This window comes from Mycteria americana, chromosome Z, assembly GCF_035582795.1.
Source record: "Mycteria americana isolate JAX WOST 10 ecotype Jacksonville Zoo and Gardens chromosome Z, USCA_MyAme_1.0, whole genome shotgun sequence".
Lineage (NCBI taxonomy): Eukaryota > Metazoa > Chordata > Aves > Ciconiiformes > Ciconiidae > Mycteria > Mycteria americana.
In genome coordinates, this window is record NC_134396.1 from 34365767 (window position 1) to 34381906 (window position 16140).

Consider the following 16140-nt stretch of genomic DNA (forward strand, 5'->3'; position numbering starts at 1 on the left):
AATGCTTAAGAAATGTGTGCTATCATATATTCAAGGGGCTTTTTAGAACGCTCAAGGGACACTTGTATATCATTGCTATAATCCACATACTTCTGTATATTCATAGCCATGAGGTTGCTAACAAGGATTTTTTCTCTTGACTAATTCTTTGCACCTCACTGCAAAACAAACAAGCAAAAACTTGACGTACATGACTTCACGTATTCACATCTATCATTCACAAAGAAAATCCCAATCCTTGCCCTCACCTGAAAAACTGAGCACTGATAACTATCTAGACAGTGGAAACAGTCCATTAAAAGTGGCAGCTAATTGCCTAGATTCAAAGTAGTGTTGAGATTTCACTGAATCAGTGTTTTTTTGGAAGCAGTCATCCATAGTCAGTAGTCAGCAGTGCTTATAGTTGGTGTTGTTTTCCTGTTAAACCCTGAGTGGATGTCAAACTCCTGAAAGCTCTTTCTGAGGATAAGAGATTATTCCTTGGGTATGGTGAAGAAAACCCTATTTTTCAGAATGTTCCCATTTGTGAATGTCTTGTTATAAAAAGAACAAAAAGGCAGTTTGTATCTAACTTGATGCAGGTTTCACCATGCCAGTTCTGGGATCACAGCACATTTAGGAGGGGAAAAAAAAAAAAAAGAAAAAAAAAAAGAGGGGAAAAAAAGGAAAAACTCCCAGCAATGTCAAGGTAGTCCTCTATTTTGTAGCTGTTGTTTGCCCTTTAGCTCACCGGTTTTTTTTGGTGGTTCTGTCATTGATGTATCTGGCCACAGACACAGATGTAGCTAAAAGGGATTGGATTAGGGCGCTGGGTCTGCAAAGCTATGTATTTGTGGGCTATAGGGTAACTTGTGGAAAGAAGAAATACCCTCCACCTGTCTGATAGTGTTGGTTCGTGCCCTGTGGTGTGCCTTCAGTTTGACTGTAAGGTGAAATCAGACAAGAGAGCTGCTCCCAGAAGCAGTGGAATTAAGCAGAAAAGAGTCTGGTGCCCTTTAAGGATGATTAATTATTTTGTTGTTTTATTAATAATAAAAGTAAGAGACAAAAGAAAAGACTTGATTTTGGGATAGCATTTAAAACAACAACAACAACAAAAGAAACAAAAGCAAAAACCCCCACCAAAAAATCTGTAGAGGAAACATATAAACCAAAATCACCATCTATTGGTTTAGACAGAAAGAGTGAAGAAACTAGCTATCAAAAATAAGAGGCAGTTCAGGAGGCATTTTGTCTTGATTTGAAGAAGTGCTCAATTTCTAGTAAATTCAGCTATGCAAAAACACATGCAGGAGTATATGCAGAAAACTACATTGAGATTGTAGAATAATGGATGGCAGTACTGTTGAAACTGAGCTTCCTGATTAGGTATCCTTACATACCCATCTTCATCAAAGTGGGGAGTTATACAGACTTGTTGTTAACTTTTCTTTTTTGTATTATATTGGAGAGACTGGCTTTCACTTAGTACCAAGAGAGCAGTGGGTGATTTGGGTCACTTTTATTTACTACAGTAGTGCTTTATGATGTGGTTTTTCATTCCATAGTTATAACCTATTAAAAGCCATACTACAGTACCTAAAACTTGTTTTAAAATAGCTAATGCTTTTCTCTTGGTCCTTGTTTTGTTTTCAAAGTTCTGATGTGGTTTGGGAGACAAAACCCAAGAAGAAGTCAAGATGGAGACCAATGAGTGTTAAGCAGACTGATAAATTAGAACAAGAATTCAAAGATTACAGTGAGCTAACTCCTTCAGAAAATAAGATTATTGAGTTGGAATCAAATGTTTTGGTAATACTGATAATTCTCTAATTCTACTGTTTACATGTATACACAGGAAAAAGATAATATATCAATTTTGCTATCTTTGAAGAAACTTCCACTGAAAATTGAGATGATTGGTTTACCTAATCCATTTGAAAACCCTTCTTTATCTTAGTCTAGAAAAAAAATCTTCTGGAAAAAAAAAATCCATAAACATTTGAAAGCTTGCTATAGACTTTTTGTTGTTAGCCTCTAACTTTGAAATTGAAATGTAACATTTTTGCAGGTCATGGGGCTAAATATGCATAAAGCTAGAGTAAAGAAGCTTCGCATTTGGTTCATTTGTTATACTGGGGAGGTGGGCAGGGTGTTAGTTTTGGGTGGGTTTGTTTGTTTGTTTTTTGGCACAAAATCTTGTATTTTTCAAGTGCCTTATTGTGGGATAATTCAACTATGTCATTCAACCACATACATATGAAAAACTCATCCAGAAATTATTCTGGAGTGTAGGACCACATTATGCTCCAAATGCTGCTGTCCTTGTCTGTAGATATGTTCTAGATACTCATTAGAATCGTGTTGTAGGTAAATGAACACGGTATAGGTAAATGAGCCAATTTTTATCTGCACCATAGGCCGTTATGTTATATTACTCTAACCTTCCCCTAGAAAGCCATGTATTAAACACTAGTAATACCCCAAATAATGCAGTGTTTTGTAGTTTTATAGAAATTTATTACAAAATTTGATTGTTTTACATAAAGTTATGACATTGGACTTAAAAGCTGCAAAACTTTTACTGCTAAGCTATTTTTACAATGTTAATGAACAGAGTAAATTTTGAAGTATATTATAAAAAGCAGTCTTTTGAAACACAGAGCATACCAAATTTTCTTTAATAATACAATAGGTATGTTTAACTCCTAATGGAATGAACATGAAAATTCAACAACCAAATGAGATTCCTATCAGAAGGAATTATCTGCCAGCTTTAAAAGTAGAATACAGTTCATCTGCACATCAGAAGTCTTTCAGAATTCAAATTTACAGGATACAGGTGAGTCGTGTCAAAAACCAGTGAGTTATTTATTAAGAAAAAGCAACTTTTATGGAAACTTGGATTTATTTTTAGAATTGTTTGGATTTGTCATATTTTAAATTTCATTGTACTCATTGGCTTTTACATCAATGCTTCTCAGTCTTTGGAAATACTACTTAAATGCTTCTGGAAAAAAAAAACCAAGACAACTATGACTGTTCAGGAGAAACATTTACCATTCATCTTCCATGCTTTTTCTTGTGGCTTTTCTTTACAACCAAGAAAAAAATAGGTGCAATTTGTTGTCTTGCATATATTTAAGTTTTTAAAAACAAATCCTTTGCAAAAATTCTGTGGGCCATTTATTACCACCATCTTAGAGAAGCTTTTCTAGACTATTTGGATTGGATGATTTCATTTTGAAAATAGAGATATTTTGAACCACAATACTGGCTTTTTTTTCTGCTTTTGAATTGGTGGAATGCTACAGGTAATGTTCATAATTCTTGTGTTTGTCCTGATTTTAAAATATTTCACTATTGAAAAGCTAACATGCTGCGCCTTGTCCTGTCCTTACCCCCATTAGATACAAAACCAGATTCCTGGAGCCATATTTCCCTTTGTGTTCTATCCTATTAAACCTCCAAAGTCCATCACCTTGGATTCAGGTTTGTTGTTCTAGTTTAACATAATCTGTACTTCTGAAATGACCAGATAACTTGCTTGTACTGAAGTTAACCATGTCACTTTTATCAGATGAAGTCTGTATAAGCTTACTGACTACAGATAACACTAATCTTACATATAGGGAAGCAGTTTTCTCTACAAAGACGATATACAGAAAACCATTTAAACAGTAGAAGAAAACAAAATTTCTTTCATCCATCAATACCGTAACTTTTAAGCACATCTTTTTGACACGCTAATTCAGTGCTCTTGGAGAGTATAACGTTAAAGTTACATTTGGATCAAGCTTAAAACAGGCTTTTGGCAGTTGCATTCAGACCACAAATAAAACTTAATGCTGACTTATATCAGACAAGAGTTGCCTGCTGAAAATAAGAACAGATCAAATCGTTTCTTATCTTAATGCTAGTGAATCTGTTGCACGGTTTCTATATTACTTTTATTTGGAGTTCCGGGACAGTGAGGATTCACTTTTCATCTTTAGTCATCTGATTTTTCCCTAGCGCCCCAAATAAATTGTTAATCATGTTACTTATTTCTTTGTTTGCTTGCATGCAGTAGATGACCTACTGACCTATCTGAAATAATCTTGACTGACAAGAAAAGAAATGCGTGCCGGTCTAAACTCAAAATTGCTATGTGAGGCACCATTTATAAGCTCTGTAGATGGCAAATTATATTTTGCCTGCTTTGTATGTAGCCTTCCGATTTCTCCATTGCTCAGAGCATAGAGCTCAATGTCACTTTGCTATGTGATGAACTGCAGTCTTCCATTAACTCATTCAGGGCAAAGTCACTTGGAAGACCAGAGTAATCTCAGGAGGGATTCTGGATTGAGACAAAGAATACTGCTTGTAATTTTGTACAGAAGCTAATAAGATGTCAGGTGTTCATTCTAAATATGATAAATTTCAAGCTAGAGTGCATAAATCTGTGGAATTCTTTTTTTTTTGTTTAGTTTATATTTTTGTATCAGCCACTGGAAAAATCTTATTCCATGACTAGGGAAATTATATAAGTCTAAGATTATATCAATATTAATTTGCTTTTAAATTAAAATGGTACATTTTCAGAGATCAGTGAAATAAAATTTTCATGTTCCATTTCATCCTTGTCTTCCTATTGCTTTCTGTTCCTGCTCTTTTCCCTGACTTAGTTGTTTGCCAGTCATATCCATTATGTAATCCTACTTTACAGGATTGAGAAAATCCTGAACATATATGACATTTCCATTTTAAAAACATGAAGGTATGTGTATCATATAAAAATCTGTGCTGATCTCTTTATTTTACAACTTCATAGCACCAAAACCATTTACTGATGTCAGTATTGTCATGAGAACTGCAGGACATTCACAAATATCTCATATTAAGTAAGTATTTTGGCATGTTCCATCTCCCTTGCTATTGATTATGTTTAATCAAGCTTTAAAATTAAAATTATTGTGGGGCAAACATAATGCAAGGTAATTTTACACCAACTCGTTCTTGGAAAGATCAGAGCACTTGAGAGATGAAAGCTCAGCCCATTATTATCCACAAAATTGCAGAGTAAAGCAAGGATTTTTAAGTGTCTTTTTGATGCAGATTTTTAGTCCTTTTTAATTTAGAAAAAACTCTTGTGTTTAACAGTGCTATATACAGTGTTAAATGCTGCTACTTGGTTAAATAATTCTGGTTACAAGAAATGTGTTTATCTTACACCACTATGGGAAGCCTTCTTTTCACCAGTAATGGTGAATCCCTAAAAAAAAAAAAAAAAAAACCCACAACAAAAAAAACCCCAAACAAAACCAACCAAACAAAATAACCCACAAAAAACCCCCAAAACCAAACCAAAAAATCCCCACCTGAAGGCAATACATAAGTGGCCTAAATACCCTAGATTAAGTTTTATGTGTTACACATTTTCATAAAACACCTTAATAATTGGTTTTTGTTTCACGTGTAGGTATTTTAAGGTCCTGATTCAAGAGATGGATCTCAGATTAGATCTTGGCTTCCTGTATGCACTGGTTGAATTCTTTACACAGACTGATGTGCCGAGTGACCAAGAGGTAGAAACCTTTTTGTTGCTTAAAGATGAATAGATTTTATGTTTGTAATTATTCAACTTGTATTTAAAAAAAGAAAAAAACAGTTTGGTCTTCTGTGTCCGTAACACTGGTTAATTGCTATGCTGTCTGGGACTAATATGAAGCTGTGAGGTTTTTAAGAGTTACTGTTGCCTGAGGCAAACAGTAAACTCTTTCCTTTATCCTCATCTTGCATGCTATGCAAAGGCAGCTTCAAAACCTTCTGAAAAGAATGAAACTAATGCTGTTGTAGACTCTTTGGTAGACTCTTTTTGTAGACTCTTTAGGCTAATGCCTGAGGGATCAGTTAATTAAGAACCCAAGACAGGAAGGAAGTGAAAATAATACTCTTTTCCTTAATGTAGCTTATTTTAAAAAATAAAAATAAAAAAAAAATCCAGGGAAATCTTGGCCAGGAAATCACAGAAACTTACCTGCCCATGAGAGCAAAAGCATGTAAAAGGAATGGAGGAGAGGTTGATGAGAAAGTGAAAATGTCTTTGGTAATTTTATGCAAAATTATAAAATTGGAAGATGATGTAGTTGACATGTTTATACTAACTGGAGAGGAGAGGGCGGTGGGTGGGAATTGAATTACTGTACAGGGAGAATGAGAGGACTTTGTACACAGGAACAGTAGAAATAAAATAAAATATAATAATATGAAGTGCAAGGTAGTCTGCTTGGGAAATAATAATGAAAACTTCAGATACAACCATAAAGCAACAGAGGAGCCAGAGTTTCTTGGATTTGCCAAAGAAAACCAAAAAAGGTGATAAGCTGTATAGACACAATGCAGTTTGGATGTATGTTGGGCATGCTGCTCATGTTAAGAGTATTGCAATTCGAATGTCAATAGACAATGAACTGATAATAAATTATTTAGCAGGAAGTGTAGTGGTTTTGTCTGTATCTCAAAAATGCTTCTATTGAAAAATGAACCAGAAATATTTGCATAAAAGATCTGCCTGTGTGAGTAGAGCAAAAAGGTCCTTTTTGATGGGGCATTAAAAGGTATTGTCTTTCTGTGGCAAGTGAAAGGTATGCTGGAAAGGCAACTTACTCTGCTTTCATTTTCCTGTATCTACACATCAGAGATTAAAAAAGTGTTACTGCTCAGGGATTATGCTAAAATAAGGAGAAAAGATTAAAAAGTTGCTCCAGTGTAAATACAAATTGAAAATTAGAAGAAAGCATAGGACAACAAGAGAATTTCTGGAATAACATTTCAAGCAAGATAGGAATCTTGTTAGAATTTTGTAAGTTTAGAGCAGAATAAATTGATGTAAGAATTGTCTGCTGTGGGTTGTAGTTCAGTAGATATTTTCATCTAAGTAAATATGCTACTCTTGCATGGTATAATGTATTAAACATGTACCCTCAGTTTCCTACTTTTGCTTCTTAAGCATTTGGAGTTGTTTAATTTTAAAAAGAAGATTCTGATTTTGGTGGGTTGTTTGTAGCTTGTTTTCTGGCCTGTGATAAAGGAAAACTAAATGTACTGTCCAGTTCACAGAACACTTATGTGGTTATCTTGAGTTTGGGATTATCAGGCATGAGGATCTACTTGATTCTTCCTAATCCTATTTTTCTTTCCCGTTGCTGTAATTTGAAGCCTGTGGGTTCTTTACAGAGCTCTAGTGGCACCACAATTTTGGAAAGACTTACAAAACATTAATTGCTTATTGACTTAGGAACTCTTGTCTCTTGGTGGTAATGTAAATTTTAAGTAAAATTTTAACTTAAAGAACGGGATCCTCTGTGGTGAGAGGCACGTTTCTCTAAATGAAGATCTAAACATGGATTTCTATATAGTCTTCTTACATTATAAACTCTTGAAGCAAAACTAAATTTTTTAAAAGGCTGGATGAGTCCAGTTTTGTTAAACATCATAAGCTGAATTAAACATCTTTAAAAATATAAATAGTAAGAATCACCAGTCTAATTGTGACTTACGAAATATAAGGAAATTTGAAGGGTTCCTTAAACAAAGCAGACATTTAATGAACATTAATAATGTTACTTTAGAATTGTTTCAGAAATGTTGCTGTATTTTCATATGCGGTAATATGTAATCTAAACTAGTGGTTCCCAGCAGTGTGCCAGGGCATACAGCCTGTTACATCTGTTGATCTCAGGTGTACCTGTGAATTCTTCAAGCTACCACAATAATCGAGAATTATGTTAATTTTCAATGCATGGTTGTGTAGTGGGAAAAATACATTGTTGTATTTTATGCTCTCTTTCCCTACCCAGTGGAAAGATGAATGATTTGAGATCAGCATTGTAAGCTGAATCACTGAATCCAGAGACTAGAGGAGGCCTTCTGCACTTTCATTTTTAGTTGAATTGCACGGCATAATTTTAGGATTTGATCCCTACTTAATATTTAGTGCCTTGACTGTTTTGCTTGCTTAGGTAGCAAGATGGTACCTGGATTTACTGTTCTGAAGGGACCTCTCACATTATTTTCAGTTACAACTTCATTTTCTTTGACTGGTTAAGTCTTTTCTGACTATAGAATTGTTATTATTTAAAAATCGTAAAATTCTTTTTGTACTTGTCCAATTTTTCAAAAACGGTTGTAAAGGAACTCTTATCTTTTGAAGGAGAAAATAGAAAAGGGCTAGATGGAGGTCTTCTCGGAGTATGTAAAAGTCTTGTTTCTACATAACAGAAAAGAGTCTTTAGTCTAGATTTTGTATTTAAGAACCAATGCGCTATATTATGTGTTCAGAAGGATATATAGGTATGCCCTTTGTTTGACCCAGGTAAAAATTGTCCAAACTTTACTTGAAAATATTTGGTATTTGAACTTTCATAAAAATAGATTTTTTTTTTTTTTTTTTTTTAACTAGTAAATAGATGTATGCTGGATTGTCTTTTTATACATATGTCTCCTCTTCATACAAAAAAAAGGCAGCAAACAAACTCTAGTTAAAAGTCCTCTAAAATGTTGACTAAGTAAAAAAATAAGATCGGGAGAGTATAAATAGTATTAGTCAATGTATTGCATCTCAGTGACAAATGCATGGTAGTTTTATATACTCTAAATTTTAAAGTAATATTTATTTGAAAATGCATTCACAGCTAGAACTTTTCAAAAAGGATGTTGAATCTCTTCAAGAAGAACTGATGAGTGTGTCATCAATGGATACGTCACAAATCAGCTTGTATGAATACTTTCATATCTCTCCAATTAAGGTATACCTTTTTCACAGTACAGCCTGTGTTTGCTCTGTAACTGAAGAATTTTTGTCTCCTGCAGGATAGTAGGCACTGGAAATGAAGAAATGTAGAGGTGATCAAAGATATAATAATGTCCCAGAAAAATGCTTTCATTGTTACCGCTAACTTATATGGGGTTTACATTCATATTTCTAAATATTTACATAAGCAGTTCATTATTTCATTCCTATCCATGACTTTCTTCATATACAGTAATTCTTTTTTCTTTTTATTATTTAAGAGATCCTTGCAAAATGCTATAGTTTGTGTGCAGACCATGTGTTGTGGACTGGGGAATGAGGTCATTTCTAAAAAACATACAGCCAGCATTACTGTGTCATGACGTTTTTTGCTTTATTGTTACTTAACTCACTGGAAAAACAGTTTTGTTTTTGACTCCAGTAAAGTCTAGTTTTGGCTATTTCCCCATTCCCATAAACATTCAGGTACAGCTGTTGAATAGTATTATTGCATAGCTGATGATGTTAAAAGCTGTGATGGTACTTTGTAGGCTCTATAACAGTTCTTAGTAAGAGAATCTCCCCTCCACCCCGTGGGAAATAGATCAAAGAATGATTTGAGTTTCACCTCTACAGTCTCGGATGAGACGTTAGAAACAGTCTGCTATTAGAACAGGTAATTCCAGGAAATGCTTGGCTAGCTTTGTAAACAGCTTAGCCTAACTCATTCCAAGTATATTTAGTAGCTGTTTCAGCATATCTTCATTTAGATGTTCATAGGTAAGTCTCCAGTTGTTTTATTACAAAAACTGCTCAGGACTTGACAAAAGTAAAATGCCCTTTACGTGTTAAGATAACAAAATGAGCACTTTGTTACAAAGTAAACAAAAGGGTTTTTTTAATGTATTCTGTCATATTTGACAAAAATTACACGGAGGAGATAGGATGGAATAAATGGTCTTCAGGTTCTAATAAAAGATTAGTCTTTAACAGTATTGAAGTCAATATAGAACTGTGAATTAAGTGACAATGATTCTGCAAGATGAACTATGCATCTTTAAAATGAGCTATAGTTAAGCTCTGTTATACCATAAATTAATGAATGGTACATCGTGGTATCTTCAGAAAATTGGAAACAGGCATAACTTCTTTTCATCTGATTTTGAAAACTGCTGAAAATGCTTGTGCACTATACAGCCATTTGAGCAATTTTCCTGACTGTTTTTCTGCCACCTTAATTTCTGTGAAACAAACACTTCGGTTAATTCAGGTCTGCACAGGTGGAGTTTTTCTTGTATACATATGCCAGTGTTTATTTAGCATGTGTAAAACTTGTGTTAATAATTATTTGTTTTCAGGCTGTTGTTTCTCATTCTTGCTTGGACACCATGCTATGTTATCATTTTCAGTTTGCTTTGATATAGGGTATTAGTTATACAAACGTTTTGGAAACAAGCTAATAACCTAAATTATAGCTAGAAGGTTCTGGAGACCTTATCTGAAAACATGAATAAGCAATTTAAAGTTCTTGTTTTCTTAAAGGTGGTTCCAGTTACTCAGTTTGACTTTAAATGTCAGTGGTTTTTTTATTTCCCTACGTGGTGTATTTATGTTCTCTGTTATGAAGTCAGTCTGATTTCAGTCAAGAGTAGAAATGCCTTATCTCAATTTTTAAATCATCTAAGAGATTTTAAAGATAGAAATATAATACTTCTAATAACCAACCGTATTATTTCCCAATCTCATTTTTGTCCTTTAGTTACACTTAAGCTTTTCACTCAGTACGGGTGGAGAAGATAGTAACAAAGAAGAAAGAAAGAATGAATTGATACCACTTCAGTCCTTGAATCTCCTGCTGAAGAGTATAGGGGCCACCCTCACAGACGTACAAGATGTTGTCTTTAAGTAGGTTAAAAATATAATTGTAAAGATTATGTCCAAAGATTAAACCAATATTACATATGTTAGATTTTATTTTGCTCTGCATTATGAGTCACTTTTTCTCTTTTTCTTTTTTTTTTTTAGGTTGGCATTCTTTGAACTCAGCTATCACTTCTGTACTACACAACAGCTCCAAACAGCCGTTGTAAGGCATTATTCAAAACAGGTTAGAATAAGTAAATTTCAATATTTCAGTAAATTTATATTTTGCAACTGCTACTGTGTGCTTTTGTTCTATGAAAATAAATAAAATTACTTTCAGCCTTGTATATTTGTACAAAGGTTAAATACATAAACACATACAAAACAATTAGTCATTAGCTGGATTCTATTATGGGGGCAAGTACCATTTCCAAATTATGACTAGAGGAAAAGTGGCATGGATAACAAAACAACTTGCTGGAATGGATAGTGGAAGCAAACACAGTCCAGCTCCAATAGAGCAGAAGTAGCATCAAAATATTAATGCTTTTTCTTGGACATTAGTAGTATATGAATTATGATCCCTCTTTGGCCTTTGTGTACTGTTCAGGTCCTGTCATTCAGCGGAGACAATCCAGCAGACACGCTTTTGCATGAAAAAATTAGTCCTCTTTTATCCATCTGTCATTAATAATAAGGGATTCTTTGGACATATTAATTTAGTGCTCTGTCCATCTTTAAAGGAGAAAAAACCTATACAGGGTTTTCATTGGGAAGGAATTATCTTTTTTTCTCTGACCCTTTGTTTTCCCAGAGGGAAAATTTCAAATCTCCTAGGAGATGCTCAACCTTTTTTTAAAATTGAATGACACTTGATATCAGTGTATCTATAACGTTTTGCAGTGACACTCAACAAAATTTTCTCAGCGTATGCAAACAGACCAAATTTTGGCCTGCAGTATGAGAGAAATCTAGGTAATGTGCTTGCTTTGTAAAATCTCAGGGACATTAATGTCAGTTATTTGTGATATGCTTGTAAGAAGTAACCTTTCTTTGGCTGATTTAATAGGATTTATTCCCTGTAAGATCCTTTTTAATACAACTACTTCTGCTTTTCCAAATAATTGTGAGTTTTTTATAGTGAACTCATGTTGCTTTCACATTTTTTTTTTTAATCTGGGTATACTACACTGTTTGCCTTTGTTTTAGTGTAATTTCTGAAATATGTTGACTAATAACTATTTTTATTTTAGGCTATTAAGCAGATGTATGTTCTTATTCTTGGCCTTGATGTCTTGGGTAATCCATTTGGATTCATAAGAGGCTTATCTGAAGGAGTAGAAGCATTCTTCTATGAACCTTACCAGGTAAAAATCTCTGCTGCCTTCTTATGAAATGTAGCACAAGTAGATAGATATGAATTATATTGAAAATGTGGATATATTAATACCTTTTTTGTTTTAAATTTAGATTTAGAATTGAAAATTTAAAGTGAAAGTGCCAGGAAAAGCTACTGGAAAACTCAAGTGAGATAAAAAGGAGAGAGTAGTCTATTTAACTTAAGTCACAAAAGACTGTTCCTTACAGTTCTTATTTTGAAGTAAATCTGCTTTTTTTTCCATTTGCCTTAAAATAAGCAGACTTCGGGGAATGAATTAGTATTCTAAAATGGTCTGTCTTTCTCTCACAGGTGCTCTCATGGGCACTTTCACACTTTCTCACTTGGTCTCATGCTCTTGTTCTCTTTGTCATATATAAGCTCCAATAAAAATGTAAGATTCAAAAATATGTAATGTGTACTATTTGAAGCTTAATGTAAATGCATCCTTTTTTCTCTTAGGGAGCCATCCAAGGTCCTGAAGAATTTATAGAAGGAATGGCACTAGGACTTAAAGCACTAGTAGGGGGAGCTGTTGGTAGGTTTCAGCGTTGCTGCAGTAGTATATACTTAATAGTAAGCAATATAGGTGAGTATTTGTAAATTGCATTGGCATTTTACTTTGTTTTATTTTCCAATAGGTGGATTAGCTGGTGCTGCATCGAGAATCACTGGTGCTATGGCAAAAGGAGTAGCTGCGATAACTATGGATGAGGATTACCAGCAGAAGAGGAGAGAAGCCATGAATAAACAGCCCACTGGTCTGAGAGAGGGTATCACTCGTGGTGGAAAAGGATTAGTTTCTGTAAGGACAAAAAAAAAAATTATAAAAAGATTAATGGATTTTATGCAGGCAAGAGTAACAAATATAGAGGCTACTGTAGTCACCAGAGAGTTGTTACTCTTTATTTTAATTCTGGTTTTGCAAATATATGGCTCCAATTGAGTGATAGTTTTAAAGAAAAATACACGAGGGTAGAAAAGAAGGTAGGAACTGTGAAGCAGGTGCCTCTAATTCTGTTAACTTGTAGTGAATTTTAGATACTCCAACACATGTACTTTGAGGGTATTCACCAATGAAGTAGTAAGACAAATGTAAAAAATGAAAAATATAATCTGAAAGCATACTTGTCATGTCTTTTTTTTTGTTTCTTTTGGTAGGGTTTTGTCAGTGGCATAACAGGAATAGTTACAAAACCAATAAGAGGTAAGTTTAGGTCTTCTGATGCATTAACTGTTCATATGATGGTAAATTCTTGATATTTGATGAGACATGAATCTGAGTTACAAAAATCTTTTATAAAGATTTTAGTTTATAAACATAGGACTGACTATAAACACACTACTGACTTAGTTTAAATGTTTACATGAACCTGGTGTGGAGAACACTGTAGTTGCATATCAAATAAGATTTGTAGTTAAATGGTAATTAAGTTTGCTAAGACTGCAAGAAAAACTCAAAGTGTTTTATAATGATTTGCTGCACTTAATCCTTTTAGGAGCTCAGAAAGAAGGAGCAGCTGGTTTTTTCAAAGGTGTTGGAAAAGGCTTAGTGGGAGCAGTAGCTAGGCCTACTGGAGGAATCATTGACATGGCAAGCAGCACATTTCAGGGGATTAAAAAGTAAGTAAAATAAGTATGAAGAATGACATATGGCATGAAACAGACAATAGTAGTAGCAGTAGTACATTGTGTCTTTGTATCACGTCTGCGTCGATGGTTCTGGCTCTCTCAACTGTGTCATTAATACAGATGAACTAGAAAAAAAACGTTATCCATATTGTTATTTATATAATAAATAGGTGTCTCTTTTTAAAAAGTACATAGTTGATAGCATTTAAAAAACACAACATCAAATCTCAGGTATTTCTAGCATTACTAAAGAAACTAGTTTAAAAGCCTCAGCGATCAGACTTCCTTCAATTGCTGATTTTTTTCCTTTTACCCCAAATACACAAGAACAAAGGACTTATCAGCTGCATCAAAAGTTACTTTTTATGTTATTACTACTATATGAGATGAGTTCCAAAACTACCAAGTCATGCCAGGATCTGTCCTGGTTGTTCAGACTGAGAACTGTGTTAGGACTGCGTATTGAATGCTGTGATAGTCTCACTTTAATAAACCAGTTGCTGTAGATTATCTCACACTGCAATGTGTAAAGAAGTAGGAGAAAGTGTTTTGAGGGGGCATTTAGTAACTTCATCTGAATATAGCTGTTTAATGACCCTGTTGTTCTTAGTGAGCTGGACCACTTTTGCTGCCATAAGATTGCCAGTCTCTTTTGTTTTTCCACTTGCATTTCTCTGCTAAAGAACTTAAAAGAAAAATACTAGAGCAAAAGTTTTGTATGGCACAGATGTCTTAATTTTGAAGTTTTGAAGTACAATACTTAGACACTTATTAAGTATTGCAGGCATGTGCTGCCCTGTGCCATCTAATTTTCTACTAATCATTCTCTGAAATAGATTTCTGAGTAAAATCTATTAGTGTTTTGTAGAATATCTAGTTGGTGTCTATTCATATGCAAAAGTACGTATATAGACAAGAACAGTTGTTGTACTAGGACGTGAATTTAATTTGTATTTAAAATAATTTAGAGCCTTTGCAAAATATTATAGCTGAGTAGATATTGATACATACCTTAAATTTGCTGCTTTATTGTCAGAGTTGCAGATTCATCAGAAGATGTGATAAGCCTGCGTCCACCTCGCTTCTTTGGTGAAGATGGAGTTATTAGACCGTACAGGTTAAGAGATGGAACTGGAAGTCAAATGTTACAGGTGAAGAAAATGAAAGATAATTTGACATAGATTTTAATTCATCATACATTGAAATAAGTATTTTACAGAATCTCCCTGTTTTTAAATTCCCTGCTACCCCTTACCTAGTAACTCGGTAGTCAAGAAGCTCAATTTAATTTCTTAGGCCTATGACCACTTTGGCGATTTAGTTTCTGTGATACAACTTTTGAGAAAGATACCATAATTTATACCAGTATATCTGTAGAGGTTTGTGGAAGATACAGAGCATTTTGAAAGAAGAAAAAGGTTTATATGTGTCATTAAAAAGGTTTATATCTTTAATTTTTATTTTTGATAAACAGGGGTGATAAACACAAAGATACTTTTTTCAGTAATTTTATAATACTCATTTTAAACAGTGACATTTTAATCTCTGTTTTATGCAAAACAGCATTTTAAACACACTTAAAATAGCTGTATTTATGTTATACTACAGCCATTGAAAGAATGTAAACAGTTTTGAAGTGGAATACTGTTTGCATGAAGAACATGCTTAGCAGCAGTTGTTCTTTAATAATTCAGCTGCCATTTAAACAAATTTGACTCAGATATCAAAGTGGAAATAATTTCAACTGTTATGTAGCTTAAAGTTTCTATTTTTTTCTCTGTTAGAAGTAAAACTGCATTTTAGAAATATTCAAACATAAGAAATAAAGTAGTAATTAGTGATTGCATGAATGTAAACAGAAGTTTTAAAATACACATTGAACAATTCACAGTGTGCCAGGGAAATGTTGGAGAAGTCATACAAAAATAATCTTTTTGGAGAAGTAGATAAAAATGAAGTAGCGTTTGGAGAGGATTTTTAGACTATTTTGAGAATTGCCACAGCTGTTTGTTTCATGTTGAGTTCCAATCTGTTTTCTGTTTCTTCTGCATTTCATTAGTGTGACTTGTTTTCTGGTAGAAGAGGATTGTCCTGTTTGGGGCATCTCAGCTATGTTTGCTATACCATTCACTGGTGATCTAGTTCAGCAGACTGTGAAAGTTCTTTGATAATAAATAGTATGCCTCTGCCTTTCTTCTAATGAGGTAGCTTTAACCTGTGCTCTCCAATTTAAAGCTAGTGTTATAAAGCAGTATTACCTTAACTAGAGCATAGTTAGAAGCTACTACTGATGAACGACATACACTTACTTTCTAATCTTTCTCCTTTTTTTGGTAAGGAAATGAATTCCAAAACATCCCCTTTTCTGTTTTAAAGTGTACCACTAAAGCAAATGCTAGCAATCCAACAGAGTCAGCTCTAATGAACAGACTTTTCTAATGACTTTGCATCGCATTTGCTTCTTAAATTTGTACATGATTGCATTTTGCATTTTTTTCTGAGAAACCTTTAAAAA

At 33.8% G+C, this 16140-nt stretch overlaps 1 protein-coding gene across 4 annotated transcripts in view; it reads left to right on the plus strand.

Annotated features, from left to right (window-relative positions):
• VPS13A (vacuolar protein sorting 13 homolog A) overlaps positions 1 to 16140 on the plus strand; it is a 113971-nt gene that overhangs the window by 80036 nt on the left and 17795 nt on the right. For 3 of the 4 annotated variants that reach the window (XM_075526312.1, XM_075526314.1, XM_075526315.1), the window contains exons 55-68: positions 1638 to 1791; positions 2675 to 2821; positions 3390 to 3471; positions 4793 to 4862; positions 5441 to 5546; positions 8655 to 8768; positions 10512 to 10657; positions 10778 to 10859; positions 11869 to 11982; positions 12456 to 12531; positions 12635 to 12798; positions 13155 to 13200; positions 13493 to 13616; positions 14662 to 14776. In XM_075526312.1, coding sequence (XP_075382427.1) covers positions 1638 to 1791; positions 2675 to 2821; positions 3390 to 3471; positions 4793 to 4862; positions 5441 to 5546; positions 8655 to 8768; positions 10512 to 10657; positions 10778 to 10859; positions 11869 to 11982; positions 12456 to 12531; positions 12635 to 12798; positions 13155 to 13200; positions 13493 to 13616; positions 14662 to 14776 — 1540 coding nt within the window. Of the gene's footprint in view, positions 1 to 1637; positions 1792 to 2674; positions 2822 to 3389; positions 3472 to 4792; positions 4863 to 5440; positions 5547 to 8654; positions 8769 to 10511; positions 10658 to 10777; positions 10860 to 11868; positions 11983 to 12455; positions 12532 to 12634; positions 12799 to 13154; positions 13201 to 13492; positions 13617 to 14661; positions 14777 to 16140 lie in introns of those variants that run through there. The other variant, XR_012778922.1, reaches the window with a different exon arrangement.